General features: G+C 42.9%; 1 protein-coding gene across 2 annotated transcripts; it reads left to right on the forward strand.

Annotated features, from left to right (window-relative positions):
• The first annotated feature begins 3234 nt into the window (after nt 1-3234).
• On the forward strand, nt 3235-23939 carry LOC120061442 (cytochrome P450 3A27-like). Of its 2 annotated transcripts, XM_039011251.1 has the most exons (13): nt 3235-3480; nt 4740-4833; nt 4958-5010; nt 5754-5853; nt 5935-6048; nt 8028-8116; nt 8210-8358; nt 8584-8711; nt 9344-9422; nt 13329-13489; nt 13638-13864; nt 22719-22881; nt 23133-23939. In XM_039011251.1, exons 1-13 carry the CDS (start codon nt 3410-3412, stop codon nt 23226-23228), a joined length of 1524 nt encoding a protein of 507 aa, XP_038867179.1. In that variant the 5' UTR covers nt 3235-3409; the 3' UTR covers nt 23229-23939. The 2 variants fall into 2 exon arrangements, with proteins under 2 accessions (XP_038867179.1, XP_038867180.1); XM_039011252.1 differs by lacking the exon at nt 5935-6048.
• The last annotated feature ends 1842 nt before the right edge of the window (nt 23940-25781 follow it).

Genomic DNA, 25781 nt, shown 5'->3' on the forward strand with positions numbered 1-25781 from the left:
ACACCTTTCTGAAGTGTGTGGGGCCTCCACTCATCTCATTTCAGTCTCTTGGTTGATCCACTCTCCCAATTAGATCCCCACCAGCCACTATATTTTAATTTCATTTACAAGGTAATGCAACTGACCACAACACCTACGGGGCAGTCTTTCTCCAATGAATGTACAAGGACATAAATCCATAGGCTTTTGGTACATTAGGAGAGGAGTTGAAGCTTAAATGCCCTAAAAGGGCATAGTGCCTCAAAGTACAAAGAAGTACTTTGCTTTATGATGTTTTCTGTTTTCTGTTTTGTTAAATGTCTGCTCAGCCCACATGCTCAGAGCCCATCCTCAAGACTCAAAATGTATTAAATAAGTACATTTAAAAATGTGAACCTTTACCATTACAAATGTAGACATAGAGGACAGAGAAAAGCCGACGCCCAATATACACTGAACAGAAATATAAACGCAACATGTAATGCACAAAAAGGTTATTTCTCTCAAATGTTGTGCACAAATTTGTTTACATCCCTGTTAGTGAGCATTTATTCTTTGGCATGACAGGTGTGGCATATCAAGAAGCTGATTAAACAGCATGATCGTTACACAGGTGCACCTTGTGCTGGGGACAATAAAAGGTCGTACAACACAATGGGGGACATTATGAACAAAATTATCCTTTTTAGCCTACACTTTGTAGTCCTGTTGACACTAGAATAAATGTTTCTGACTTATTATCGATGCTATCAGAGAAGTTGTTTATTGCCTTCAGTTGCGCTTTAAGTGCACATGTATCAAACCGTACACAAAACATTTTGTAAAGTGACACTTTTTGCACAAAAACTTGTTTCTTATTGGAAAAAAATAGGTGGGTTCCTCTCCGTTTCAGCTCGTTTTCTTCCGTGTGGTTCCTAGTGAATACAACCCAGGACTGGGGTAAAGGTGGTTCCCGGTGAATATACCCCAGGACTGGGGTAAAGATGGTTCCTGGTGAATACACACCAGGGCTGGGGTAAAGGTGGTTCCTGGTGAATATACCCCAGGACTGGGGTAAAGGTGGTTCCTGGTGAATACACACCAGGGCTGGGGTAAAGATGGTTCCTGGTGAATATACCCCAGGACTGGGGTAAAGGTGGTTCCTGGTGAATACACACCAGGGCTGGGGTAAAGGTGGTTCCCGGTGAATATACCCCAGGACTGGGGTAAAGATGGTTCCTGGTGAAAACACACCAGGGCTGGGGTAAAGATGGTTCCTGGTGAATATACCCCAGGACTGGGGTAAAGGTGGTTCCTGGTGAATACACACCAGGGCTGGGGTAAAGGTGGTTCCCGGTGAATATACCCCAGGACTGGGGTAAAGATGGTTCCTGGTGAAAACACACCAGGGCTGGGGTAAAGATGGTTCCTGGTGAATATACCCCAGGACTGGGGTAAAGGTGGTTCCTGGTGAATACACACCAGGGCTGGGGTAAAGGTGGTTCCCGGTGAATATACCCCAGGACTGGGGTAAAGATGGTTCCTGGTGAATACACACCAGGGCTGGGGTAAAGATGGTTCCTGGTGAATACACACCAGGGCTGGGGTAAAGATGGTTCCTGGTGAATACACACCAGGGCTGGGGTAAAGATGGTTCCTGGTGAATACACACCAGGACTGGGGTAAAGATGGTTCCTGGTGAATACACACCAGGGCTGGGGTAAAGGTGGTTCCCGGTGAATATACCCCAGGACTGGGGTAAAGATGGTTCCTGGTGAATACACACCAGGACTGGGGTAAAGGTGGTTCCCGGTGAATATATCCCAGGACTGGGGTAAAGATGGTTCCTGGTGAATACACACCAGGGCTGGGGTAAAGATGGTTCCTGGTGAATACACACCAGGGCTGGGGTAAAGATGGTTCCTGGTGAATACACTCCAGGGCTTTGGTAAAGATGGTTCCTGGTGAATACACCCCAGGGCTGGGGTAAAGATGGTTCCTGGTGAATACACACCAGGGCTGGGGTAAAGATGGTTCCTGGTGAATACACACCAGGGCTGGGGTAAAGATGGTTCCTGGTGAATACACACCAGGGCTGGGGTAAAGGTGGTTTCTTGTGAATACACACCAGGGCTTTGGTAAAGATGGTTCCTGGTGAATACACCCCAGGGCTGGGGTAAAGATGGTTCCTGGTGAATACACACCAGGGCTGGGGTAAAGATGGTTCCTGGTGAATACACACCAGGGCTGGGGTAAAGATGGTTCCTGGTGAATACACACCAGGGCTGGGGTAAAGGTGGTTTCTTGTGATGGGGGAATCGTAGGTAGCTCGTTTCAGCTAGTTGTGTCTTGTTATTGCTCAAATCAAAATAAAATATTATTTGTCACATGCGCCGAATACAACAGGTGTAGGCCTTACTGTGAAATGCTGAATACAACAGGTGTAGGCCTTACTGTGAAATGCTGAATACAACAGGTGTAGGCCTTACTGTGAAATGCTGAATACAACAGGTGTAGTAGACCTTACTGTGAAATGCTGAATACAACAGGTGTAGGCCTTACTGTGAAATACAAGGCCTTAACCAACAATGCAGTTCAAGAAATATAAATATCTACTAAATAAACTAAAGTAAAACAAATTTAAGTAACACAATAAAATTACATAACAATAACGAGGCTATATACAGGGGGTACCGGTACCGAATCAATGTGCAGGGGTACAGGTTAGTCGAGGTAGTTTGTACATGTAGGTTGGGGTATAATGACTATGCATAGATAATAAACAGTAGCAGCAGTGTAAAAACAAAGGGGGGGGGGGGGTCAATGTAAATAGTCTGGGTGGCCATTTCATTACTTGTTCAGCTGTCTTATAGCTTGGGGCTCGAAGCTGTTAAGGAGCCTTTTGGACCTAGACTTGGCGCTCCTGTACTGCTTGCCATCTGGTAGCAGAGAGAACTATCTATGACTTCATTTCTATTCATGTGTCAATCATTTACATTCCTGTGTCATTTGTTTTACTTCTGCCCGCCCCTCGTCCTCCCCCATAGAGAATGATAGAGGCCTATAATGATCAAAAGGCATTTCAGCATGGGTAGCACCATTGAGGGCTTCCACCATGCCTTTGCCATTTTAATGTAGTCAAAGTACACATCTGGTGGGGATTTCTATAGGTTGTAGCCTCAATGGTGCTGCCCATGGTGTCATAGAAGCTATAATGCCACATATATAAATATGAGTCCTCTATCTATCTCTATTCTCTCTCTGTCTCTCTCTCTCTCTAAAGAATCGCCCGTTAACCTTCAAACTACCGAATAGCCCTTTAAAAAGGTGGAAGTAAAATAATTTCACCGTTCCTTTGTGGACCGCCATAATATTACAGAAGAACGAGAGAGAATTACAGGTCGGTCAGAGCCTACGGTCAGAGTCAAAAGCGCAACAGAGCAGAGACACGATGTGGTACTTTCCTTCGTTCTCCACGGAGACATGGACTCTGATAGCGATACTATTTGCTATCTTCATGTGGTAAGTACCTTTTATTAGAAAAGGTTAATAATCATGCTTGCTGTACTAACCTGCTGTTGAGAAAATGACGAAATGTCCTTAATATATCTACAGAAATAATGGAATGACAATGTTCCACAATATTTTTTCACAAAAATGTTATTTGGCCCACACACAATTTTTTTCTAATGGTGAAGCCTTCTTATTGTTCAACGAAAGACAAACTGTCTCTTGTGGTCAAATTGACTTGGGCCAGCAAATCTCTTGCGGTCAAACTGACTGGGGCCAGCAAATCTCTTGTTGTCAAATTGGCTGGGGCCAAAAAATATCTTGTTGTCAAATTGACTGGGGCCAACAAATCTCGTGTTGTCAAATTGGCTGGGGCCAGCAAATCTCTTGTTGTCAAATTGACTGGGGCCAGCAAATCTCGTGTTGTCAAATTGGCTGGGGCCAGCAAATCTCTTGTTGTCAAATTGACTGGGGCCAGCAAATCTCGTGTTGTCAAATTGGCTGGGGCCAACAAATCTCTTGTTGTCAAATTGGCTGGGGCCAGCAAATCTCTTGTTTTGACAACAAGATACAGTTTGTTGTTGAATTGTTACATGTAGTACCTTTTAAGTTGAAAACATCACACAGTAGTAACATGTTCTGTTACAGCGTAAGCCTATAGGCAGTAAACTATACAGCTAAATACATTATATGTAAACATTACATAGCCAACAAGTATCTCAAGTAATGTATGTTGTGTTTTATACTGTATCTTGAGTGTATTATCTGTACTTTAACTACTGTGATTTGAAATATTACTGTAAAATCTATTATTACATGGACTAAATGAGAACGACTGCTCTCTCTCATTGAGGCCGACCGGGGTACTGCAGGCAATGTTTTCAGAAAGTAGGAACTCCCATTGTAGCACTCTGCATTGCGTCATGCATAAAGACCAGCCCTTAACTGTGGTCTATTATCCATATACAACCCCCCCTGGGGACTTTTTGCTTGAATCACACACATAAGGATAATTTAGTGGCTACTGGCAGCCTGCAGTCGGCCATCAACTTGAGATACTCAATGAAGGGGCAGCACTGAGCTAGCCTGCAACTTCACTTCCCTTGAGTGGCTCAAACTGCATACGATGTTTCCAAAAACTCCTTCATGAAGCAGGATGGCGACACACCAAAAAGACAGTTCCTGGTCTTCAAATGGGCGACTGAGACTTCATGTAGGAAACAATTGGGCCGTTCCCCTCACTGAATATTTCTCTCTAACCCTATAATAAGGTATGGGTATGCACCTTATGGATTCTTCAAGAAACTCGGCATCCAGGGACCTAAACCTCTCCCCTTCATAGGGACGTTTTTAGAGTACAAAAGGGTGAGATTACTACTACATTAATACTACGTCTACTGGTGTGTTGCTCGAACTCACTGGGTGTCCATATAGTGTTGACATGAGGACCCTGAAGACTCAAGCTGATCTCCTCTCCCTTCTTTCACAGGGTCTCTTCATTTTTGACAATGACTGTTACCAGAAGTACGGCGATGTGTGGGGGTAGGTGTGTGTGTGGGGGTAGGTGTGTGTGTGGGGGGGTAGGTGTGTGTGGGGGTAGGTGTGTGTGTCGGGGTAGGTGTTTGTGTGTGGGGGTAGGTGTTTGTGTGTGGGGGTAGGTGTGTGTGTGGGGGTAGGTGTGTGTGTGGGGGTAGGTGTGTGTGTGGGGGTAGGTGTGTGTGTGGGGGTAGGTGTTTGTGTGTGGGGGTAGGTGTGTGTGTGGGGGTAGGTGTGTGGGGGTGGGTAGGTGTGTATGTGTGTGTGCGGGGGTGGGGGGTAGGTGTGTGGGGGGTAGGTGTGTGTGTGGGGGGGGGGGGGGGTAGAGTGTGTGTGGGGGAATAGGTGTGTGTGTGTGGGGGGGGGGGAAGAGTGTGTGTGGGGGAATAGGTGTGTGTGTGGGGGTAGGTGGGTGGGGGTGGGTAGGTGTGTGTGTGTGTGTGTGTGTGTGTGTGTGTGTGTGTGTGTGTGTGTGTGTGTGTGTGTGTGTGTGTGTGTGTGTGTGTGTGTGTGTGTGTGCAGGTGGGTAGGTGTGTGTGTGTGTGTGTGTGTGCGGGGGGATAGGTGTGTGTGGGGGGGGGGGGGGGTAGAGTGTGTGTGGGGGGGGGTGCGTTTGTACAAATATAGGGGAACTATGTTTGCAATGTTCTGGTGAATTATTTGTAATTCTGGCTCTTTTAATCATTCTTAGTATTTAGTAGTTCTTAATAGTATTTAGTAGTTATTTTTGTATTTTGTCATTCTTTTAGGTTATTTGATGGCAGACTGCCCGTAATGGGTGTGATGGACACAGCCATGATCAAAACCATCCTGGTGAAGGAATGTTACTCTGTGTTTACCAACAGACGGGTAAGCAGAAATACCCAAACAACCCTAACCTCTCTAACCTTCAAATCCTGATCCTAACCCCTCTAACGTGTGTGTGGTCAGGACTTTGGGTTGAACGGGGAGCTCCACGACGCTGTAACAACCGTAGAAGACGATGAGTGGAAGAGAATCCGCAGCACTCTGTCTCCCTCCTTCACCAGTGGACGACTCAAAGATGTAAAGACACACATACATGAATGTACACACACAGCACTCAGGGGTTGTGGAGCCTCTACAGAGTACGTCTAGTGGAGTATACATCCAGCCTCTACAGAGTACGTCTAGTGGAGTATACATCCAGCCTCTACAGAGTACGTCTAGTGGAGTATACATCCAGCCTCTACAGAGTACGTCTAGTGGAGTATACATCCAGCCTCTACAGAGTACGTCTAGTGGAGTATACATCCAGCCTCCACAGAGTACGTCTAGGGAAGTATACATCCAGCCTCTACAGAGTACGTCTAGTGGAGTATACATTCAGCCTCTACAGAGTACGTCTAGTGGAGTATACATCCAGCCTCTACAGAGTACGTCTAGGGGAGTATACATCCAGCCTCTACAGAGTACGTCTAGGGGAGTATACATCCAGCCCCTACAGAGTACGTCTAGTGGAGTATACATCCAGCCTCTACAGAGTACGTCTAGTGGAGTATACATCCAGCCTCTACAGAGTACGTCTAGTGGAGTATACATCCAGCCTCTACAGAGTACGTCTAGTGGAGTATACATCCAGCCTCTACAGAGTACGTCTAGGGGAGTATACATCCAGCCTCTACAGAGTACGTCTAGTGGAGTATACATTCAGCCTCTACAGAGTACGTCTAGTGGAGTATACATCCAGCCTCTACAGAGTACGTCTAGTGGAGTATACATCCAGCCTCTACAGAGTACGTCTAGTGGAGTATACATCCAGCCTCTACAGAGTACGTCTAGTGGAGTATACATTCAGCCTCTACAGAGTACGTCTAGTGGAGTATACATCCAGCCTCTACAGAGTACGTCTAGTGGAGTATACATCCAGCCTCTACAGAGTACGTCTAGTGGAGTATACATCCAGCCTCTACAGAGTACGTCTAGTGGAGTATACATCCAGCCTCTACAGAGTACGTCTAGTGGAGTATACATCCAGCCTCTACAGAGTACGCCTAGTGGAGTATACATCCAGCCTCTACAGAGTACGTCTAGTGGAGTATACATCCAGCCTCTACAGAGTACGCCTAGTGGAGTATACATCCAGTCTCTACAGAGTACGTCTAGTGGAGTATACATCCAGCCTCTACAGAGTATGTCTAGTGGAGTATACATCCAGCCTCTACAGAGTACGTCTAGTGGAGTATACATCCAGCCTCTACAGAGTACGCCTAGTGGAGTATACATCCAGCCTCTACAGAGTACGCCTAGTGGAGTATACATCCAGCCTCTACAGAGTACGCCTAGTGGAGTATACATCCAGCCTCTACAGAGTATGTCTAGTGGAGTATACATCCAGCCTCTACAGAGTACGTCTAGTGGAGTGTACATCCAGCCTCTACAGAGTACGTCTAGTGGAGTATACATCCAGCCTCTACAGAGTACGTCTAGTGGAGTATACATCCAGCCTCTACAGAGTACGTCTAGTGGAGTATACATCCAGCCTCTACAGAGTACGTCTAGTGGAGTATACATCCAGCCTCTACATCGTACGTCAGGTGGAGTATACATCCAGCCTCTACAGAGTACGTCTAGTAGAGTATACATCCAGCCTCTACAGAGTACGTCTAGTGGAGTATACATCCAGCCTCTACAGAGTACGTCTAGTGGAGTATACATCCAGCCTCTACATCGTACGTCTAGTGGAGTATACATCCAGCCTCTACAGAGTACGTCTAGTAGAGTATACATCCAGCCTCTACAGAGTACGTCTAGTGGAGTATACATCCAGCCTCTACATCGTACGTCTAGTGGAGTATACATCCAGCCTCTACAGAGTACGTCTAGTAGAGTATACATCCAGCCTCTACAGAGTACGTCTAGTGGAGTATACATCCAGCATCATTGAGAAAGCTGTTGACCTGGGCTCCCTATATCCAGCCCTGAGAAATGATGAGCTTCAGAAGCCAGGATGCAGAACAAATGTGAGAATATGTCTAGTTTATATGTATCTTATTTTTTGACAGATGTTCGTGATAATGACTCAACACTCCAGAAACCTGGTGAAGTTTCTGCAGAAGAAGGTAGACTCTGACGAGGTCCTGGAAGTTAAAGAGTGAGTATGGGTAATGTAGTTTATTAAATGTGCGAATGAGGCAGTAACATTACATCTTTCTCATCCATTTTATTGTGTGTGTGTGTTTCCCAGAATCTTTGGGGCCTACAGTATGGACGTGGTGGCAAGTAGCGCATTCAGTGTTGACGTTGATTCTATCAACCAACCCAATGATCCCTTAGTCGTCAACGTAAAGAAACTACTCAAATTCAACCTGTTAAATCCTCTCCTAATCTTAGTAGGTAAGCTGTGCGTGTGTGTGAACATAATGTAGTCCCTATATCTCTCTGATGTAGTCGAAGAGGAATGACGTGCCTTGTTAAGCAATGTATTTTTCATTTCCATGTACAGTGTAAATTGCCACTCTTTTCTTCTATTAATTCCTCATCTCTTCTAGTTTCTTCATTTCAATTATCTTCTCTCCTGTCTTCTCCTCTTCTGTTACTTCTCTCCTTCTCTCACTCCAGTGTTGTTCCCGTTTATGCGTCCGCTCCTGGAAAAGTGTAACGTCTCTTTCCTACCTGCTGGTGCTATGAAATTCTTCTATTCCTTCCTGAGGAAGATCAAAGCAGAGAGGAGCAAGAATGTACACAATGTGAGCTACAACCCTTAACCATAACCACCTAACCTAAACCTAACCTATCCTGATGCCTAGTCACTTCAAACTGCCAGGGCTCTACAGTGCAACCATTTTACTCACATATGCTCCTAAATATTTTGCTGTGCGACCGGGAATGTGTATGTAGGAGCACCAGCGCCCATGGCAAAAATTAAGGATTCTAGCTTTAATATCAGAAATATTTTTCGTTGTGCTCGTTATCTTTGTGTGCGCCTAGATTTTCAACTTAGGCGCCCACAAGCTCCCTGTAAAAAAGGTCAGCTTAGAGCCCTGCCTGCCTTTATGTACATACAGTACCTACCTTAATATCTCGTACCCTCAGCACTTGATTGTTTGTGTACTTCCTGTATATAGCTTCATTCTTGTGTATTTTATTACTCGTGTTCCTATTTTTATTTTAAATTGTATTTAACTCTATCATTGGGACGGGCTCATAAGCAACAATTTCACGGCAAAGTCTATGTGAACAAATACAATTTGATTTGATTTCATTTCCACCCCAACCATACCCCAGTCAGTACTAGGCCTAAACCCCAAACCTTATCCTCAACCCCACTGAAGTGGCATCATGATTACTGATAGGTGTGGTGTTTGGTTTGGCCCTGCAGACCAGAGTGGACTTAATGCAGCTGATGGTGGACTCTCAGATCCCACAGGACCACAGGTCCAAGGAGGCCGCACACAAAGGTAAGTAAGTCAAAATCATGGACAGGGCTGACAACGGTCGTGTTGTGGTTCTCTCTGTACAACCTCATCTCAGAGCATTTCATATTATTCTGTATGTACACTACCATTCAAAAGTTTGGGGTCACTTAGAAATGTCCTTGTTTTTGAAAGAAAAGCACATTTTTTTGTCCATTAAAATAACCTCAAATTGATCAGAAATACAGTTTAGACATTGTTAATGTTGTAAATGACTATCAAAGCAGAGAGGAGCAAGAATGTACACAATGTGAGCTACAACCCTTAGCTGGAAACGGCTGATGTTTAATGGAATATCTAAATAGGTGTACAGAGGCCCATTATCAGCAACCATCACTCCTGTGTTCCAGTGGCACGTTGTGTTAGCTTATCCAAGTTTATCATTTTGAAAGGCTAATTGATCATTAGAAAATCCTTTTGCAACAGCTGAAAACTGTTGTTCTGATTAAAGAAGCAATAAAACTGGCCTTCTTTAGACTTATTGAGTATCTGGAGCATCAGCATTTGTGGGTTCGATTACAGGCTCTAAATGGCCAGAAACAAATAACTTTCTTCTGAAACGTCAGTCTATTCTGGTTCTGAGAAATTAAGGCTATTCCATAGGAGAAATTGCCAAGCAACTGACGATCTCGTACAACGCTGTGTACTACTCCCTTCACAGAACAGCGCAAACTGTCTCTAACCAGAATAGAAAGAGGAGTGGGAGGCCCCGGTGCACAACTGAGCAAGAGGATAAGTACATTAGAGTGTCTAGTTTGAGAAACAGACACCTCACAAGTCCTCAACTGGCAGCTTCATTAAAAACACCAGTCTCAATTTTCAATTTTACATCTAAAATGTTTGGTGCAGTATTTCTTAATGAATGTGCATTTCAAAAAATGTGCATGAAAATGTGTCATCTCTCATTGAATGACAACAAAGACTTTATTGAAGAAACCCTACTGTTAACCAATCAACTCCGAACTTCGGCTTGCCTCCAGAAAACATGTTGTGAGGCCAAACAGCCGAAAAAAAGTCTAAAACGAACAAAAACGTCACAAAATGTAGTCATAATATATGCCTACTCACAGGAATCCTCTTAGGATCCCCCACCCTGTACCCATTTTCCTCTGCCACTCTTTTCACTGCTTTATCATAGGACACTTTCTGTACTACTCTGACCCTGGCAACCTCAACCTGCCTGTCTCTCAATGGACACCTCCGATCTCCAGCCCCATGGGCACCCCCACAGCTAACAGACACAACTTTCTCAACCGATACTATACATTCCTTCGTCTCATGCCCTCCTGCACACTTTTCACATCTAGGAATTTCTCTGCTGCAACATTACCATTATCTTGGCACCTAAAACACCATAGTATTTTCGGGAACAAAAGCTCTTACGGGATAACTGACAACTGACCTAATGGGCAAAGACAGACAATGTCTTCTCAGTTTCACCACACTCTCTACTGGGTCTGCGTCGCACCAGGAAGCTTCAATTTCAGATGATCCTCCTCAACACTTAATGCCACCACCGTTATAACTCCTTTCAACGGCGCCCTGCTCCGGAAAGCAAAGCATGTCACAATTCTTGTCCCTAGTCGTGTGGTCCGGATCGCCCACTCCTTCTGGGTGGAAGAAACACAATAAATCATCAAGAGTCCACTTTGCATTACTTTTACCGACTCAACAGTCCCCAACCTCTTCTCCACCCAACCTGACACCACATATGGATCAGCCAGAATACAAGGATCCATTCTCTCCACAAATCTCACTCCCACTGGGCCAGAATCATCCTTGTCATCAGGACGAGGCTCGAACTTGGCGGTCCTCACCGCAGGTACTTCATCCTCACTCTCGTCAGGTTCCATCACTGAACTACTGAACAACGTATCCCTCTTTTTGCACATGACGCCAACCTGCCTCACCACACCGCTTCCCTCTACACTAAACTCCTTGGTGGTCATCACTGCACGTGCCACCGCATTTAATTAATCCTCACTTTCGTCACATTCAATTTCCTTCTCTAGCTCTTCCAAAGGTTCTGTGTAATCCTCCATTCCATATTCACTCAAAACATATTCCACTTTTCTCCTTTTTTTCTTGTCCGACATCTTCTCCTTCATCAGATCTTCCAGAAGGCTTGTGAAATTCCCCACTCCATATTTACTCATAATATGTTCCTCTTTCTTTTCATGTCCACCATCTTCCACCTCTCCACTCGGACACGTGCCTCCTGCCTCCTGCCCCCCCCACCCCCACCCCCACCCCACATACTCATATGGTATCTGGGGGTCCCCACCTCTGTGGGAGACCCCAAGCTCAAAGCTTGTGGGGGGGAGGCCTGCGGGGGCTGCTGGGGTGTGTGCTATGCCAGTGACCGAGACGTTGTGAGTTCAAATCCCAAATGAGGTTGACTCCTAAGTAATTCAAATTTTGCTGGACTGCAAAACCACTCCCATCATTATCATATTTCCCAGTATGCTCTATTGCAGTTAGATTTGTTTTTTATTGTTTCTTTCAATATCTGTGTTTTTGCATGTACATTGATTGACAGTGGCATACCACTGTTTCACGGGGCACCCCGCAAGGTATTGCTTTCAAGGTATAGCTAATCATACTATTCAACACATTTTGCCACGAGGTTGAGAGAAAATGTTGCAGTTTTAAAGCTTACTTCCTGCAATTCTACACATTACCACAGGGCAGAGAGAAAAACGTGCCGTTTTATAGCCAATCCCATGCTGTACTACACATTTTGCAATGAAGCTTAGAGAATTTAGCATTTTTATAGCTAATTTCCTACTATTCTACACGAGACTGAGATAAAAGACCCTGTAAGCCCCCGGCTTGCAGGGGCTGCTGGGGTGTGTGGTATGCCAGTGTTGATTGATTAATTAATTAATTAATTAATCTTATGCTACACAAAGATAAATAACATACATTTTTCTAAACTAATCCAATCTGTTAGTTGGATTTACTGCACCGGTCACGCCCTGACCGTAGAGATCCTTTTTATGTCTCTATTTTGGTTGGTCAGGGCGTGAGTTTGGGTGGGCATTCTATGTCTGGTGTTCTATGTTGTCCTTGTTTTGTATTTCTGTGTGTTTGGCCTGGTATGGTTCTCAATCAGAGGCAGCTGTCTATTGTTGTCTCTGATTGAGAATCATACTTAGGTAGCCTGTTCCCACCTGTTTGTGGGTGGTTGTTTTCTGTTTTGTGTGGTCACCTTACAGGACTGTTCATTTATTGTTTTTGTTGTTTTGTCAAGTGTTTCATATTTTAATTAAAATAAAGAACACTTACCACGCTGCACCTTGGTCCTCCTCTTCTCCTCTATACGACGGTCGTGACAGCACCCATTACTGAAATGGTAGTTCCAGTTTAGATGGAATCTGAATAGAGATCGTGGGAATCCACTTCGGATGAAATTCCAATAGGATTTAAACATCACTTTGCAAGCCAGCATAATGTGACTTGATGCTGGTTTTGCTTTAGATTATGCTGGTCACTAGTGTCCAACACACAGCGAATACTGGTCACCAGCAAAAAACACAGCAAATGCTGATCACCAGCAAAACCACAACAAAGGCAGGTCCCCAGCGAAAACACAACGAAGGATGGTCTGCCAGCATAACCAACTAGATCATGCTGGTCTACCAGCATAACCAGCTAGACAATGTTGGTCAGCCAGCAGAACCCGTTAGACCATGCTGGTCAGACCTGTTTGACCAACATAGACCAGCAGAAACCAGCATGGAACAGCATAGACCAGCTTGAAATGTATGCTGGTCTAGGCTGTTGGTTTTCAGCAGGGCTGAGCGATTGTGTTGTGGTTGTGTTTCTCTCTGAGCGATTGTGTTGTGGTTGTGTTTCTCTCTGAGCGATTGTGTTGTGGTTGTGTTCCAGGGCTGACGGACCATGAGATCCTGTCCCAGGCGTTGACATATATCTTTGGGGGCTATGAGACCAGCAGCAGCACACTGGGTTTCCTATCCTATAACCTGGCAACAAACCCTGACGTCCAGGCTGCTCTGCAGGATGAGATCGACCAGATCTTCCCCGACAAGGTGACCTCAAGCTGCCATTTACACCCCATTCTGGAACTGTGAGGGTTTATGACATAGCCCCTCAAGTAATTAAATAGAATCTCGATGGTCAAAGGTCACTCAAGTGTTTCCCATGAAGGGTAGTGAAGTTGTGCCTGTCTCCCTGCAGGCTCCGCCCACCTATGAAGGGCTGATGCAGATGGAGTATCTGGACATGGTCATCAACGAGACCTTGCGGGTGTATCCCATCATCAGCCGGCTAGAGAGGGTTGCCAAGGCGACCGTGGAGGTGAATGGTGTGACCATCCCCAAGGGAACTGTTGTCATGATCCCAATCATGGTCCTTCACCACCACCCAACACACTGGCCCAAACCTGACGTCTTCCGACCAGAGAGGTACGGTACATTCAGTAACACTCGTCTCTGCTTTACTACTGGGTCGTTTCGCACAAAACTGGAACAAAAAACAGACCATGATGGCGCAGTGGTCTAAGGCACTGCTTCGCAGTGCTAACTGTGCCACCAGAGATTCTGGGTGCAAGCCCAGGCTCTGTCGCAGCCGGCCGCGACCGGCAGGCCCATTGGGTGGCTCACAATTGGCCCAGCGTCGTCCAGGTTAGGGAGGATTTGGCCGGCAGGGATATCCTTGTCTCATTGCGCACTATCGACTCCTGTGGCAGGCTGTGCACAGTGCAAGCTGACCAGGTCGCCAGGTGTACAGTGTTTCCTCCGAAACATTGGTGCGGCTGGCTTCCAGGTTGGATGTGCATTGTGTCAAGAAGCAGTGCGGCTTGGTTTGGTTGTGTTTCGGAGGACGCATGGCTCTCGACCGTCGCCTCTCCCGAGTCCGTACGGGAGTTGCAGCGATGAGACAAGACTGTAAACTACCAATTGGATACCATGAAATTGGGGAGAAAAAAGGGGTAAAATAAAAATTATATATGTTTTTTTAAACCATTTCCTCCAAATGACTTTTTTGTGTATTATATTTTGAAAAAGTAATGTATTCAATTTCATAAAGAACCAAAAAGTCATGGTCTGTTGTTGTTCCAGTTTAATGTGGCTCTACTCTATCTTACTGTACTCTACCATAGTAAGGAACATATAGTCTACTGAGTCCTACTCCACAGTTACTGAACGCTACTAATTATAGAGACTGTGGAGTTACTGACCACTACTAGTTATAGAGTCTGTAGAGTTACTGACCAATACTAGTTATAGAAACTGTAGAGTTACTGACCACTACTCTAGTTATAGAGTCTGTAGAGTTACTGACCACCACTTTAGTTATGGAGAATGTAGAATTACTGACCACTACTAGTTATAGAGCCTGTAGAGTTACTGACCAATACTCTAGTTATAGTCTGTATAGTTACTGACCACAACTAGTTATAGAGTCTGTAGAGTTACTGACCACTACTCTAGTTATAGTCTGTATAGTTACTGACCACTAATAGTTATAGAGTCTGTGGAGTTACTGACCACTACTAGTTATAGAGTCTGTAGAGTTACTGACCACTACTAGTTATAGAGTCTGTAGAGTTACTGACCACTGCTCTAGTTATAGAGACTGTAAAGCTACTGACCACTACTAGTTATAGAGCCTGTAGAGTTACTGACCACTACTAGTTATAGAGTCTGTAGAGTTACTCACCACTATTCTAGTTATAGAGTCTGTAGAGTTACTGACCACTACTCTAGTTATAGAGTTACTGACCACTACTCTAGTTATATAGTCTGTAGAGTTACTGACCACTACTCTAGTTATAGAACCTGGAGAGTTACTGACCAATACTAGTTATAGAGCCTGTAGAGTTACTGACCACCACTAGTTATAGAGCCTGTAGAGTTACTGACCACTACTAGTTATAGAGTCTGTACAGTTACTGACCACTACTCTAGTTATAGAGTCTGTAGAGTTACTGACCACTACTAGTTATAGAGTCTGTAGAGTTACTGACCACTACTCTAGTTATAGAGCCTGTAGAGTTACTGACCATTACTAGTTATAGAGCATGTAGAGTTACTGACCGCTACTCCAGTTATATAGTCTGTAGAGTTACTGACCACTATTCTAGTTATAGAGTCTGTAGAGTTACTGACCACTACTCTAGTTATATAGTATGTAGAGTTACTGACCACTACTCTAGTTATATAGTATGTAGAGTTACTGACCACTACTCTAGTTATAGAGTCTGTAGAGTTACTAACCACTGCTAGTTATAGAGCCTGTAGAGTTACTGACCACCACTAGTTATATAGCCTGTAGAGTTACTGACCACTACTAGTTATAGAGCCTGTAGAGTTACTGACCACTACTAGTTATAGAGCATGTAGAGTTACTGACCACTACTAGTTATAGAGCATGTAGAGTTACTGACCGCTACTCTAGTTATAGAGCCTGTAGAGTTACTGACCACTACTAGTTATAGAGCATGTAGTGTTACTGACCCCTTCGAGTTATAGAGTCTGTAGAGTTACTGACCACTACTAGTTATAGTCTGTGGAGAACTGACCACTACTAGTTATATAGTCTCTAAAGCTACTGACCACTATTCTACTTATAGAGTCTCTAGAGCTACTGACCACTACTAGTTATATAGTCTGTAGAGTTACTGACCACTACTCTAGTTATAGAGTCTGTAGAGTTACTGACCACTACTCTAGTTATAGAGTATGTAGAGTTACTGACCACTACTAGTTATATAGTCTCCAGAGTTACTGACCACTACTAGTTATAGAGGCTGTAGAGTTACTGACCACTACTCTAGTTATAGAGTATGTAGAGTTACTGACCACTACTAGTTATAGAGTCTCTAGAGCTACTGACCACTACTAGTTATATAGTCTCCAGAGTTACTGACCACTACTAGTTATAGAGTCTGTAGCGTTACTGACCACTGCTAGTTATAGAGTCTATAGAGTTACTGACCACTACTAGTTATAGATTCTGTAGAGTAACTGACCACTGCTAGTTATAGAGTCTATAGAGTTACTGACCACTACTAGTTATAGATTCTGTAGAGTAACTGACCACCACTAGTTATAGAGTCTGTAGAGTTACTGACCACTACTAGTTATAGATTCTGTAGAGTTACTGACCACTACTAGTTATAGAGTCTGTAGAATTACTGACCACTACTAGTTATAGAGTCTGTAGAGTTACTGACCACTACTCTAGTTATAGAGCCTGTAGAGTTACTGACCACTACTAGTTATAGAGTCTGTAGAGTTACTGACCACTACTAGTTATAGAGTCTGTAGAGTTACTGACCACTAAAAGTTATAGAGTCAGTAGAATTACTGACCATTATGAGTTATACAGTCTGTAGAGATACTGACCACTACTTGTTATAGAGCCTGTAGAGTTACTGACCACTACTAGTTATAGAGTCTGTAGAGTTACTGACCACTACTAGTTATAGAGTCTGTAGAGTTACTGACCACTACTCTAGTTATAGAATCTTTAGAGTTACTGACCACTACTAGTTATAGAGTCTGTAGAGTTACTGACCAATACTAGTTATAGAAACTGTAGAGTTACTGACCACTACTCTAGTTATAGAGTCTGTAGAGTTACTGACCACCACTTTAGTTATGGAGAATGTAGAATTACTGACCACTACTAGTTATAGAGCCTGTAGAGTTACTGACCAATACTCTAGTTATAGTCTGTATAGTTACTGACCACAACTAGTTATAGAGTCTGTAGAGTTACTGACCACTACTCTAGTTATAGTCTGTATAGTTACTGACCACTAATAGTTATAGAGTCTGTGGAGTTACTGACCACTACTAGTTATAGAGTCTGTAGAGTTACTGACCACTACTAGTTATAGAGTCTGTAGAGTTACTGACCACTGCTCTAGTTATAGAGACTGTAAAGCTACTGACCACTACTAGTTATAGAGCCTGTAGAGTTACTGACCACTACTAGTTATAGAGTCTGTAGAGTTACTCACCACTATTCTAGTTATAGAGTCTGTAGAGTTACTGACCACTACTCTAGTTATAGAGTTACTGACCACTACTCTAGTTATATAGTCTGTAGAGTTACTGACCACTACTCTAGTTATAGAACCTGGAGAGTTACTGACCAATACTAGTTATAGAGCCTGTAGAGTTACTGACCACCACTAGTTATAGAGCCTGTAGAGTTACTGACCACTACTAGTTATAGAGTCTGTACAGTTACTGACCACTACTCTAGTTATAGAGTCTGTAGAGTTACTGACCACTACTAGTTATAGAGTCTGTAGAGTTACTGACCACTACTCTAGTTATAGAGCCTGTAGAGTTACTGACCATTACTAGTTATAGAGCATGTAGAGTTACTGACCGCTACTCCAGTTATATAGTCTGTAGAGTTACTGACCACTATTCTAGTTATAGAGTCTGTAGAGTTACTGACCACTACTCTAGTTATATAGTATGTAGAGTTACTGACCACTACTCTAGTTATATAGTATGTAGAGTTACTGACCACTACTCTAGTTATAGAGTCTGTAGAGTTACTAACCACTGCTAGTTATAGAGCCTGTAGAGTTACTGACCACCACTAGTTATATAGCCTGTAGAGTTACTGACCACTACTAGTTATAGAGCCTGTAGAGTTACTGACCACTACTAGTTATAGAGCATGTAGAGTTACTGACCACTACTAGTTATAGAGCATGTAGAGTTACTGACCGCTACTCTAGTTATAGAGCCTGTAGAGTTACTGACCACTACTAGTTATAGAGCATGTAGTGTTACTGACCCCTTCGAGTTATAGAGTCTGTAGAGTTACTGACCACTACTAGTTATAGTCTGTGGAGAACTGACCACTACTAGTTATATAGTCTCTAAAGCTACTGACCACTATTCTACTTATAGAGTCTCTAGAGCTACTGACCACTACTAGTTATATAGTCTGTAGAGTTACTGACCACTACTCTAGTTATAGAGTCTGTAGAGTTACTGACCACTACTCTAGTTATAGAGTATGTAGAGTTACTGACCACTACTAGTTATATAGTCTCCAGAGTTACTGACCACTACTAGTTATAGAGGCTGTAGAGTTACTGACCACTACTCTAGTTATAGAGTATGTAGAGTTACTGACCACTACTAGTTATAGAGTCTCTAGAGCTACTGACCACTACTAGTTATATAGTCTCCAGAGTTACTGACCACTACTAGTTATAGAGTCTGTAGCGTTACTGACCACTGCTAGTTATAGAGTCTATAGAGTTACTGACCACTACTAGTTATAGATTCTGTAGAGTAACTGACCACTGCTAGTTATAGAGTCTATAGAGTTACTGACCACTACTAGTTATAGATTCTGTAGAGTAACTGACCACCACTAGTTATAGAGTCTGTAGAGTTACTGACCACTACTAGTTATAGATTCTGTAGAGTTACTGACCACTACTAGTTATAGAGTCTGTAGAATTACTGACCACTACTAGTTATAGAGTCTGTAGAGTTACTGACCACTACTCTAGTTATAGAGCCTGTAGAGTTACTGACCACTACTAGTTATAGAGTCTGTAGAGTTACTGACCACTACTAGTTATAGAGTCTGTAGAGTTACTGACCACTAAAAGTTATAGAGTCAGTAGAATTACTGACCATTATGAGTTATACAGTCTGTAGAGATACTGACCACTACTTGTTATAGAGCCTGTAGAGTTACTGACCACTACTAGTTATAGAGTCTGTAGAGTTACTGACCACTACTAGTTATAGAGTCTGTAGAGTTACTGACCACTACTCTAGTTATAGAATCTTTAGAGTTACTGACCACTACTAGTTATAGAGTCTGTAGAGTTACTGACCACTACTCTAGTTATAGAGTATGTAGAGTTACTGACCACCATTAGTTATAGAGCCTGTAGAGTTACTGACCACTGATATTTATAGAGTCTGTAGAGTTACTGACCACTACTCTAGTTATAGAGTCTGTAGAGTTACAGACCACTACTAGTTATAGAGTATGTAGAGTTACTGACCACTACTAGTTATAGAGTCTGTATAGTTACTGACCACTACTAGTTATAGAGTCTGTATAGTTACTGACCACTACTAGTTATAGAGTCTGTATAGTTACTGACCACTACTAGTTATGGAGTCTGTAGAGTTACTGACCACTACTCTAGTTATATATTCTGTAGAGTTACTGACCACTATTAGTTATATACTCTGTAGAGTTACTGACCACTATTAGTTATAGAGCATGTAGAGTTACTGACCACAATTAGTTATAGAGTCTGTAGAGTTACTGACCACTATTAGTTATAGAGTATGTATAGTTACTGACCACTACTATTTATAGAGTCTGTAGAGTTACTGACCACTTCTAGTTAATGTCTGAAGAGTAACTGACCACTACTATTTATAGAGTCAGTAGAGTTACTGACCACTACTCGAGTTATAGAGTCTGTAGAGTTACTGACCACTACTAGTTATAGAGTATGTAGAGTTACTGACTACCATTAGTTATAGAGCCTGTAGAGTTACTGACCACTTCTAGTTAATGTCTGAAGAGTTACTGACCACGAAAAGTTATAGAGTCAGTAGAATTACTGACCATTACGAGTTATACAGTCTGTAGAGATACTGACCACTACTAGTTATAGAGCCTGTAGAGTTACTGACCACTACTAATTATAGAGCCTGTAGAGTTACTGACCGCTTCTAGTTCGTGTCTGAAGAGTTACTGACCACTACTAGTTATAGTCTGTAGAGTTACTGACCACTACTCTAGTTATAGAATCTGTAGAATTACTGACCACTACTAGTTATAGAGTCTGTAGAGTTACTGACCACTACTAGTTATAGAAGCTGTAGACTTACTGACCACTACTCTAGTTATAGAGTCTGTAGAGTTACTGACCACTACTAGTTATAGAGTCTGTAGAGTTACTGACCACTATTCTAGTTATATAGTCTGTAGAGTTACTGACCACTACTCTAGTGATATAGTCTGTAGAGTTACTGACCACTACTCTAGTTATATAGTATGTAGAGTTACTGACCACTACTCTAGTTATAGAGTCTGTAGAGTTACTGACCACTACTAGTTATAGAGTCTGTAGAGTTACTGACCACTACTAATTATAGTCTGAAGAGTTACTGACCACTACTCTAGTTATAGAGCTAGTGGAGTTACTGACCACTACTCTGGTTATAGAGTATGTAGAGTTACTGACCACTACTAGTTATAGAGTCTCTAGAGCTACTGACCACTACTAGTTATATAGTCTCCAGAGCTACTGACCACTACTCTAGTTATAGAGTCTGTAGAGCTACTAACCACTACTAATTATAGTCTGTATAGTTACTGACCACTACTAGTTATAGAGTCTGTAGAGTTACTGACCACTACTCTAGTTATAGAATCTGTAGAGTTACTGATCACTACTATTTATAGAGACTGTAGAGATACTGACCACTACTAGTTATAGAGGCTGTAGAGTTACTTACCACTACTCTAGTTATAGAGTATGTAGAGTTACTGACCACTACTAGTTATAGAGTCTCTAGAGCTACTGACCACTACTAGTTATATAGTCTCCAGAGTTACTGACCACTACTCTAGTTATAGAGTCTGTAGAGTTACTGACCACTACTAGTTATAGAGTCTGTAGAGTTACTAACCACTACTCTAGTTATAGAGTCTGTAGAGTTACTGACCACTACTCTAGTTATAGAGTCTCTAGAGTTACTGACCGCTACTCTAGTTATAGAGTCTGTAGAGTTACTGACCACTACTAGTTATAGAGTCTGTAGAGTTACTGACCACTACTAGTTATAGAGTCTGTAGAGTTACTAACCACTACTCTAGTTATAGAGTCTGTAGAGTTACTAACCACTACTCTAGTTATAGAGTCTGTAGAGTTACTAACCACTACTCTAGTTATAGAGCATGTAGAGTTACTGACCACTACTAGTTATAGAGTCTGTATAGTTACTAACCACTACTAGTTATAGAGTCTGTAGAGTTACTGACCACTACTAGTTATAGAGTCTGTAGAGTTACTAACCACTACTAGTTATAGAGTCTGTAGAGTCACTAACCACTACTCTAGTTATAGAGTCTGTAGAGTTACTGACCACTACTGTAGTTATAGAGTCTGTAGAGCTTCTGACCACTACTCTAGTTAAATATTCTGTAGCATTGCTGAACACTACTCTAGTTAAATATTCTGTAGCATTGCTGAACACTACTCTAGTTAAATATTCTGTAGCATTGCTGAACACTACTCTAGTTAAATATTCTGTAGCATTGCTGAACACTACTCTAGTCAAATATACTGTAGCATAGCTGAACACTACTCTAGTTAAATATTCTGTAGCATTGCTGAACACTACTGTTACGGCTATCGTCATATTCTTCCTCGGACGAGGAGAGGCGAGACGGATCGGACCAATACGCAGAGTGGTTAGTGTTCATAATGATTTATTAAAACGAAACTGAATACTGAATTACAAAACAAATAAACGAAGTGCATAAACCGATACAGTACCGTGTGGTGCAACAAACACAGACACGGAAACAAACACCCACAAAACACACGTGAAACCCAGGCTGCCTAAGTATGATTCTCAATCAGGGACAACGATTGACAGCTGTCTCTGATTGAGAATCATACCAGGCCGAACACAAACATCCCAACATAGAAAATCAAACATAGACAAACCCACCCAACTCACGCCCTGACCAACTAAATAAATACAAGAAAAAGGAAAACAGGTCAGGAACGTGACAACTACTCTAGTTAAATATTCTGTAGCATTGCTGAACACTACTCTAGTTAAATATTCTGTAGCATTGCTGAACACTACTCTAGTTAAATATTCGGTAGCATTGCTGAACACTACTCTAGTTAAATATTCTGTAGCATTGCTGAACACTACTCTAGTTAAATATTCGGTAGCATTGCTGAACACTACTCTAGTTAAATATTCTGTAGCATTGCTGAACACTACTCTAGTTAAATATTCTGTAGCATTGCTGAACACTACTCTAGTTAAATATTCTGTAGCATTGCTGAACACTACTCTAGTTAAATATTCTGTAGCATTGCTGAACACTACTCTAGTTAAATATTCTGTAGCATTGCTGAACACTACTCTAGTTAAATATTCTGTAGCATTGCTGAACACTACTCTAGTTAAATATTCTGTAGCATTGCTGAACACTACTCTAGTGTTGGACACAGTGCTGAATGCTACTTTGATCTGAACACTCCTCTGTCCTCAGGTTCAGTAAGGAGAACAGAGAGAACATTGATCCCTACACCTTCCTTCCGTTTGGGATGGGGCCGAGGAACTGTATCGGCATGAGATTCGCCCTCCAGGCCATTAAGCTGGTGATAGTAGAGATCCTCCAGAGCTTCAGTTTTGTCACCTGCAAGGAGACAGAGGTGAGATTACTGATCGTCTCAATGGGATTATTGGTGTGCTTGAGTCTTTGTGTGTATGCGTGCAAGTTTTTGAATATGTTGGTGGTGAATGTTGGCTTGTGATGGCATATCTTTGTGTTGTTGACTATAGTAGCTGTTTGGGTGAGCTTAGGTTCTCAAAACAGAATTAAACCGTAACTGATTACATTGAGAGACTGTGTGGTGTTGTATTCATGTCGATTTTTATATTGACTTCCTGGATGTGTCCTCAGGTTCCTCTGGAGCTGTTTGACAACGGCTTCCTCGCACCAACGAAGCCCATCAAACTGAAGCTGGTCCCCCGTGTTGTGGCCCCCAGCCAGGATTGAGAGGAGAGGCACAGGTATACAGGACAATACCCTGTTAGTCTAGCCAAGTCGGTTCCTGCTTCAGTCAAACATGGCAATGAGTAAATTGTCTAAAGGGCAAGGCAACCTTCCTGTTGGAAGGGATCAGCTTAGACTAATTGATATTCCAGGCTTATACTCTGGAATTAGTACAATTTATTGATTTTATAGTGAAGAAACTACCCAACTAGCTATATTAATATAATATTGACGTGTGTAGGCTTTTGGTCTCATATTTTCAGGAATCCCTTGAAATTAAGATGACTCGTCTCAAGGGTCATGCAATGAGTATAAAGTGAATACAATATGGACAATCGCAGTAACCATGTGTGCCTTCATTTGTTTTGTAAAATCATTTCTTTTCAGGCATTGAACAACCACAAATCTCTAACTAACTTACCTGCAAGAGACTGCTGCAACACAATGTACAACCAATATATAATATATGACCATGAATTATCTCATGCTATTACTGATGTAAGATAGTATGCCTCATATAACCCTCTTATAAAACTCACATACCAAGTCCACCAACCCCTCCTGTATATTATGCTTTGCAATAGAATGCCTGAGAAGGTCACCTCCTCTGTTTGTGCTTTATGGTATTTTGGAATGTGTTATGTAATTATTTAATCTGTAGTGTAATTCTAACAGTAATACTGCTGGACTGAAGTAAATGTTTTCTACCTGATAGACGAGCTGTTTGAGTTGAATCTGTTCTGTTCCCCAGTCACCTGTACATTCACCTGTTCCCCAGTCACCTGTACGTTCACCTGTTCCCCAGTCACCTGTACATTCACCTGTTCCCCAGTCACCTGTACGTTCACCTGTTCCCCAGTCACCTGTACGTTCACCTGTTCTCCAGTCACCTGTACGTTCACCTGTTCCCCAGTCACCTGTACGTTCACCTGTTCCCCAGTCACCTGTACGTTCACCTGTTCCCCAGTCACCTGTACATTCACCTGTTCCCCAGTCACCTGTACGTTCACCTGTTCTCCAGTCACCTGTACGTTCACCTGTTCCCCAGTCACCTGTACGTTCACCTGTTCCCCAGTCACCTGTACGTTCACCTGTTCCCCAGTCACCTGTACGTTCACCTGTTCCCCAGTCACCTGTACGTTCACCTGTTCCCCAGTCACCTGTACGTTCACCTGTTCCCCAGTCACCTGTACGTTCACCTGTTCCCCAGTCACCTGTACGTTCACCTGTTCCCCAGTCACCTGTACGTTCACCTGTTCCCCAGTTGTGTGTAGCCCTGTTAACCTTTTTATATCTGGAGGAAAAAAAAATCTACCAACATGAATTTCTCTAGTTGTAAACTATCAAAATAAAGAAAGTCGCACACTCCATGTATAAACTCCCAGCATATACATTTATAAGACTTGTTCATAAAGGAAAATGTGTTCATAAGAAGGGCCTGAGATCAAAGTCAATATTCAGACCACTAGGGGTCAATGTATTTAGATAGTAAACCATAAATCCAGTGGCGTGCCGTGGGCCTGGGGCCTGGGCCTTCAGTGAGGTACTACACAGTCCCACCCGAATTAATCCACCTCATTATGATGCCATGGCTCTAGACACTATACATTTAGACAGAAACGCAGTATAACCAGGCGTTGCGTCACCTTGAAATTGACAAATTGACATTTTTGGGTAAACAGTGTTTACCCAAAAAACATGACACAATCAATGAGTCTTTTCAATATTTCCCTTCACCTTTTCATTGTGCAGCTCCGTTGCCCTGCGCGCTTGTTCTTTGAGCTGTAGATCCACTCCGGTGTCCCCAAAAGTTTTCAAAAGCACCATTGCTTGTTAGTGCCCAGCCGTACTTTGGTGTCTCGTTGCTGCCTTGGTTAGACAACTCAAGTTTGCAAAGCCAGTGTGGCTCCAAACACCAAATCGATCACTTGCAAATAATAGGCATTCCCAGCAGTACAGTTTGCAGTGCTTCTCGGAGCCAAGGAGCCTGTGAGCCATTGACAGCGCTCGTAGTTGAAACTTTGAAAGTGGCGAGCGAACGAAGCCCTTTCCCGCCTGTGACAGGCTTTGTGGCGTCGGGCGACCTCTCCTTACAATGTCTAACTTTTCTTGAAAAGTTCGTCTTGAGAATGGCGTTATAATTATATCCTCGACCAAATCGATATCTTCTCCTCCTTCCGCCATTGTGGGTTGAAAAAACAGCTTAGCAGTACCCGAATTAATTCGTTTATCAAATTCAGTTTCCTAGATCTCCATAGGACCTGCCTCTCAATATTGGTAATCCAATCAAAAGACGTGCACGCACTACGCCTGCTAGCTGGCTCCTGTGTAACACTGGAGCCAGCCAGCAGGCGTACAATAGCCAACTCTAAAGCTGATTGGTTGACACTAAATTTTCATTTCCATTCACTATAAGCTACAAGCGCCCGCACTGTTGATTCTGAAGGCCTGAGGGCAGATTTTAGACCCCTGGCAACACATGATGGCTGAATATGATTGGATAAAAGATCTAACGTAAAGACCAGCCCTCCAAATCTCAACCTGGGGCTGGAAGCA

This window comes from Salvelinus namaycush, chromosome 16, assembly GCF_016432855.1.
Source record: "Salvelinus namaycush isolate Seneca chromosome 16, SaNama_1.0, whole genome shotgun sequence".
NCBI lineage: Eukaryota > Metazoa > Chordata > Actinopteri > Salmoniformes > Salmonidae > Salvelinus > Salvelinus namaycush.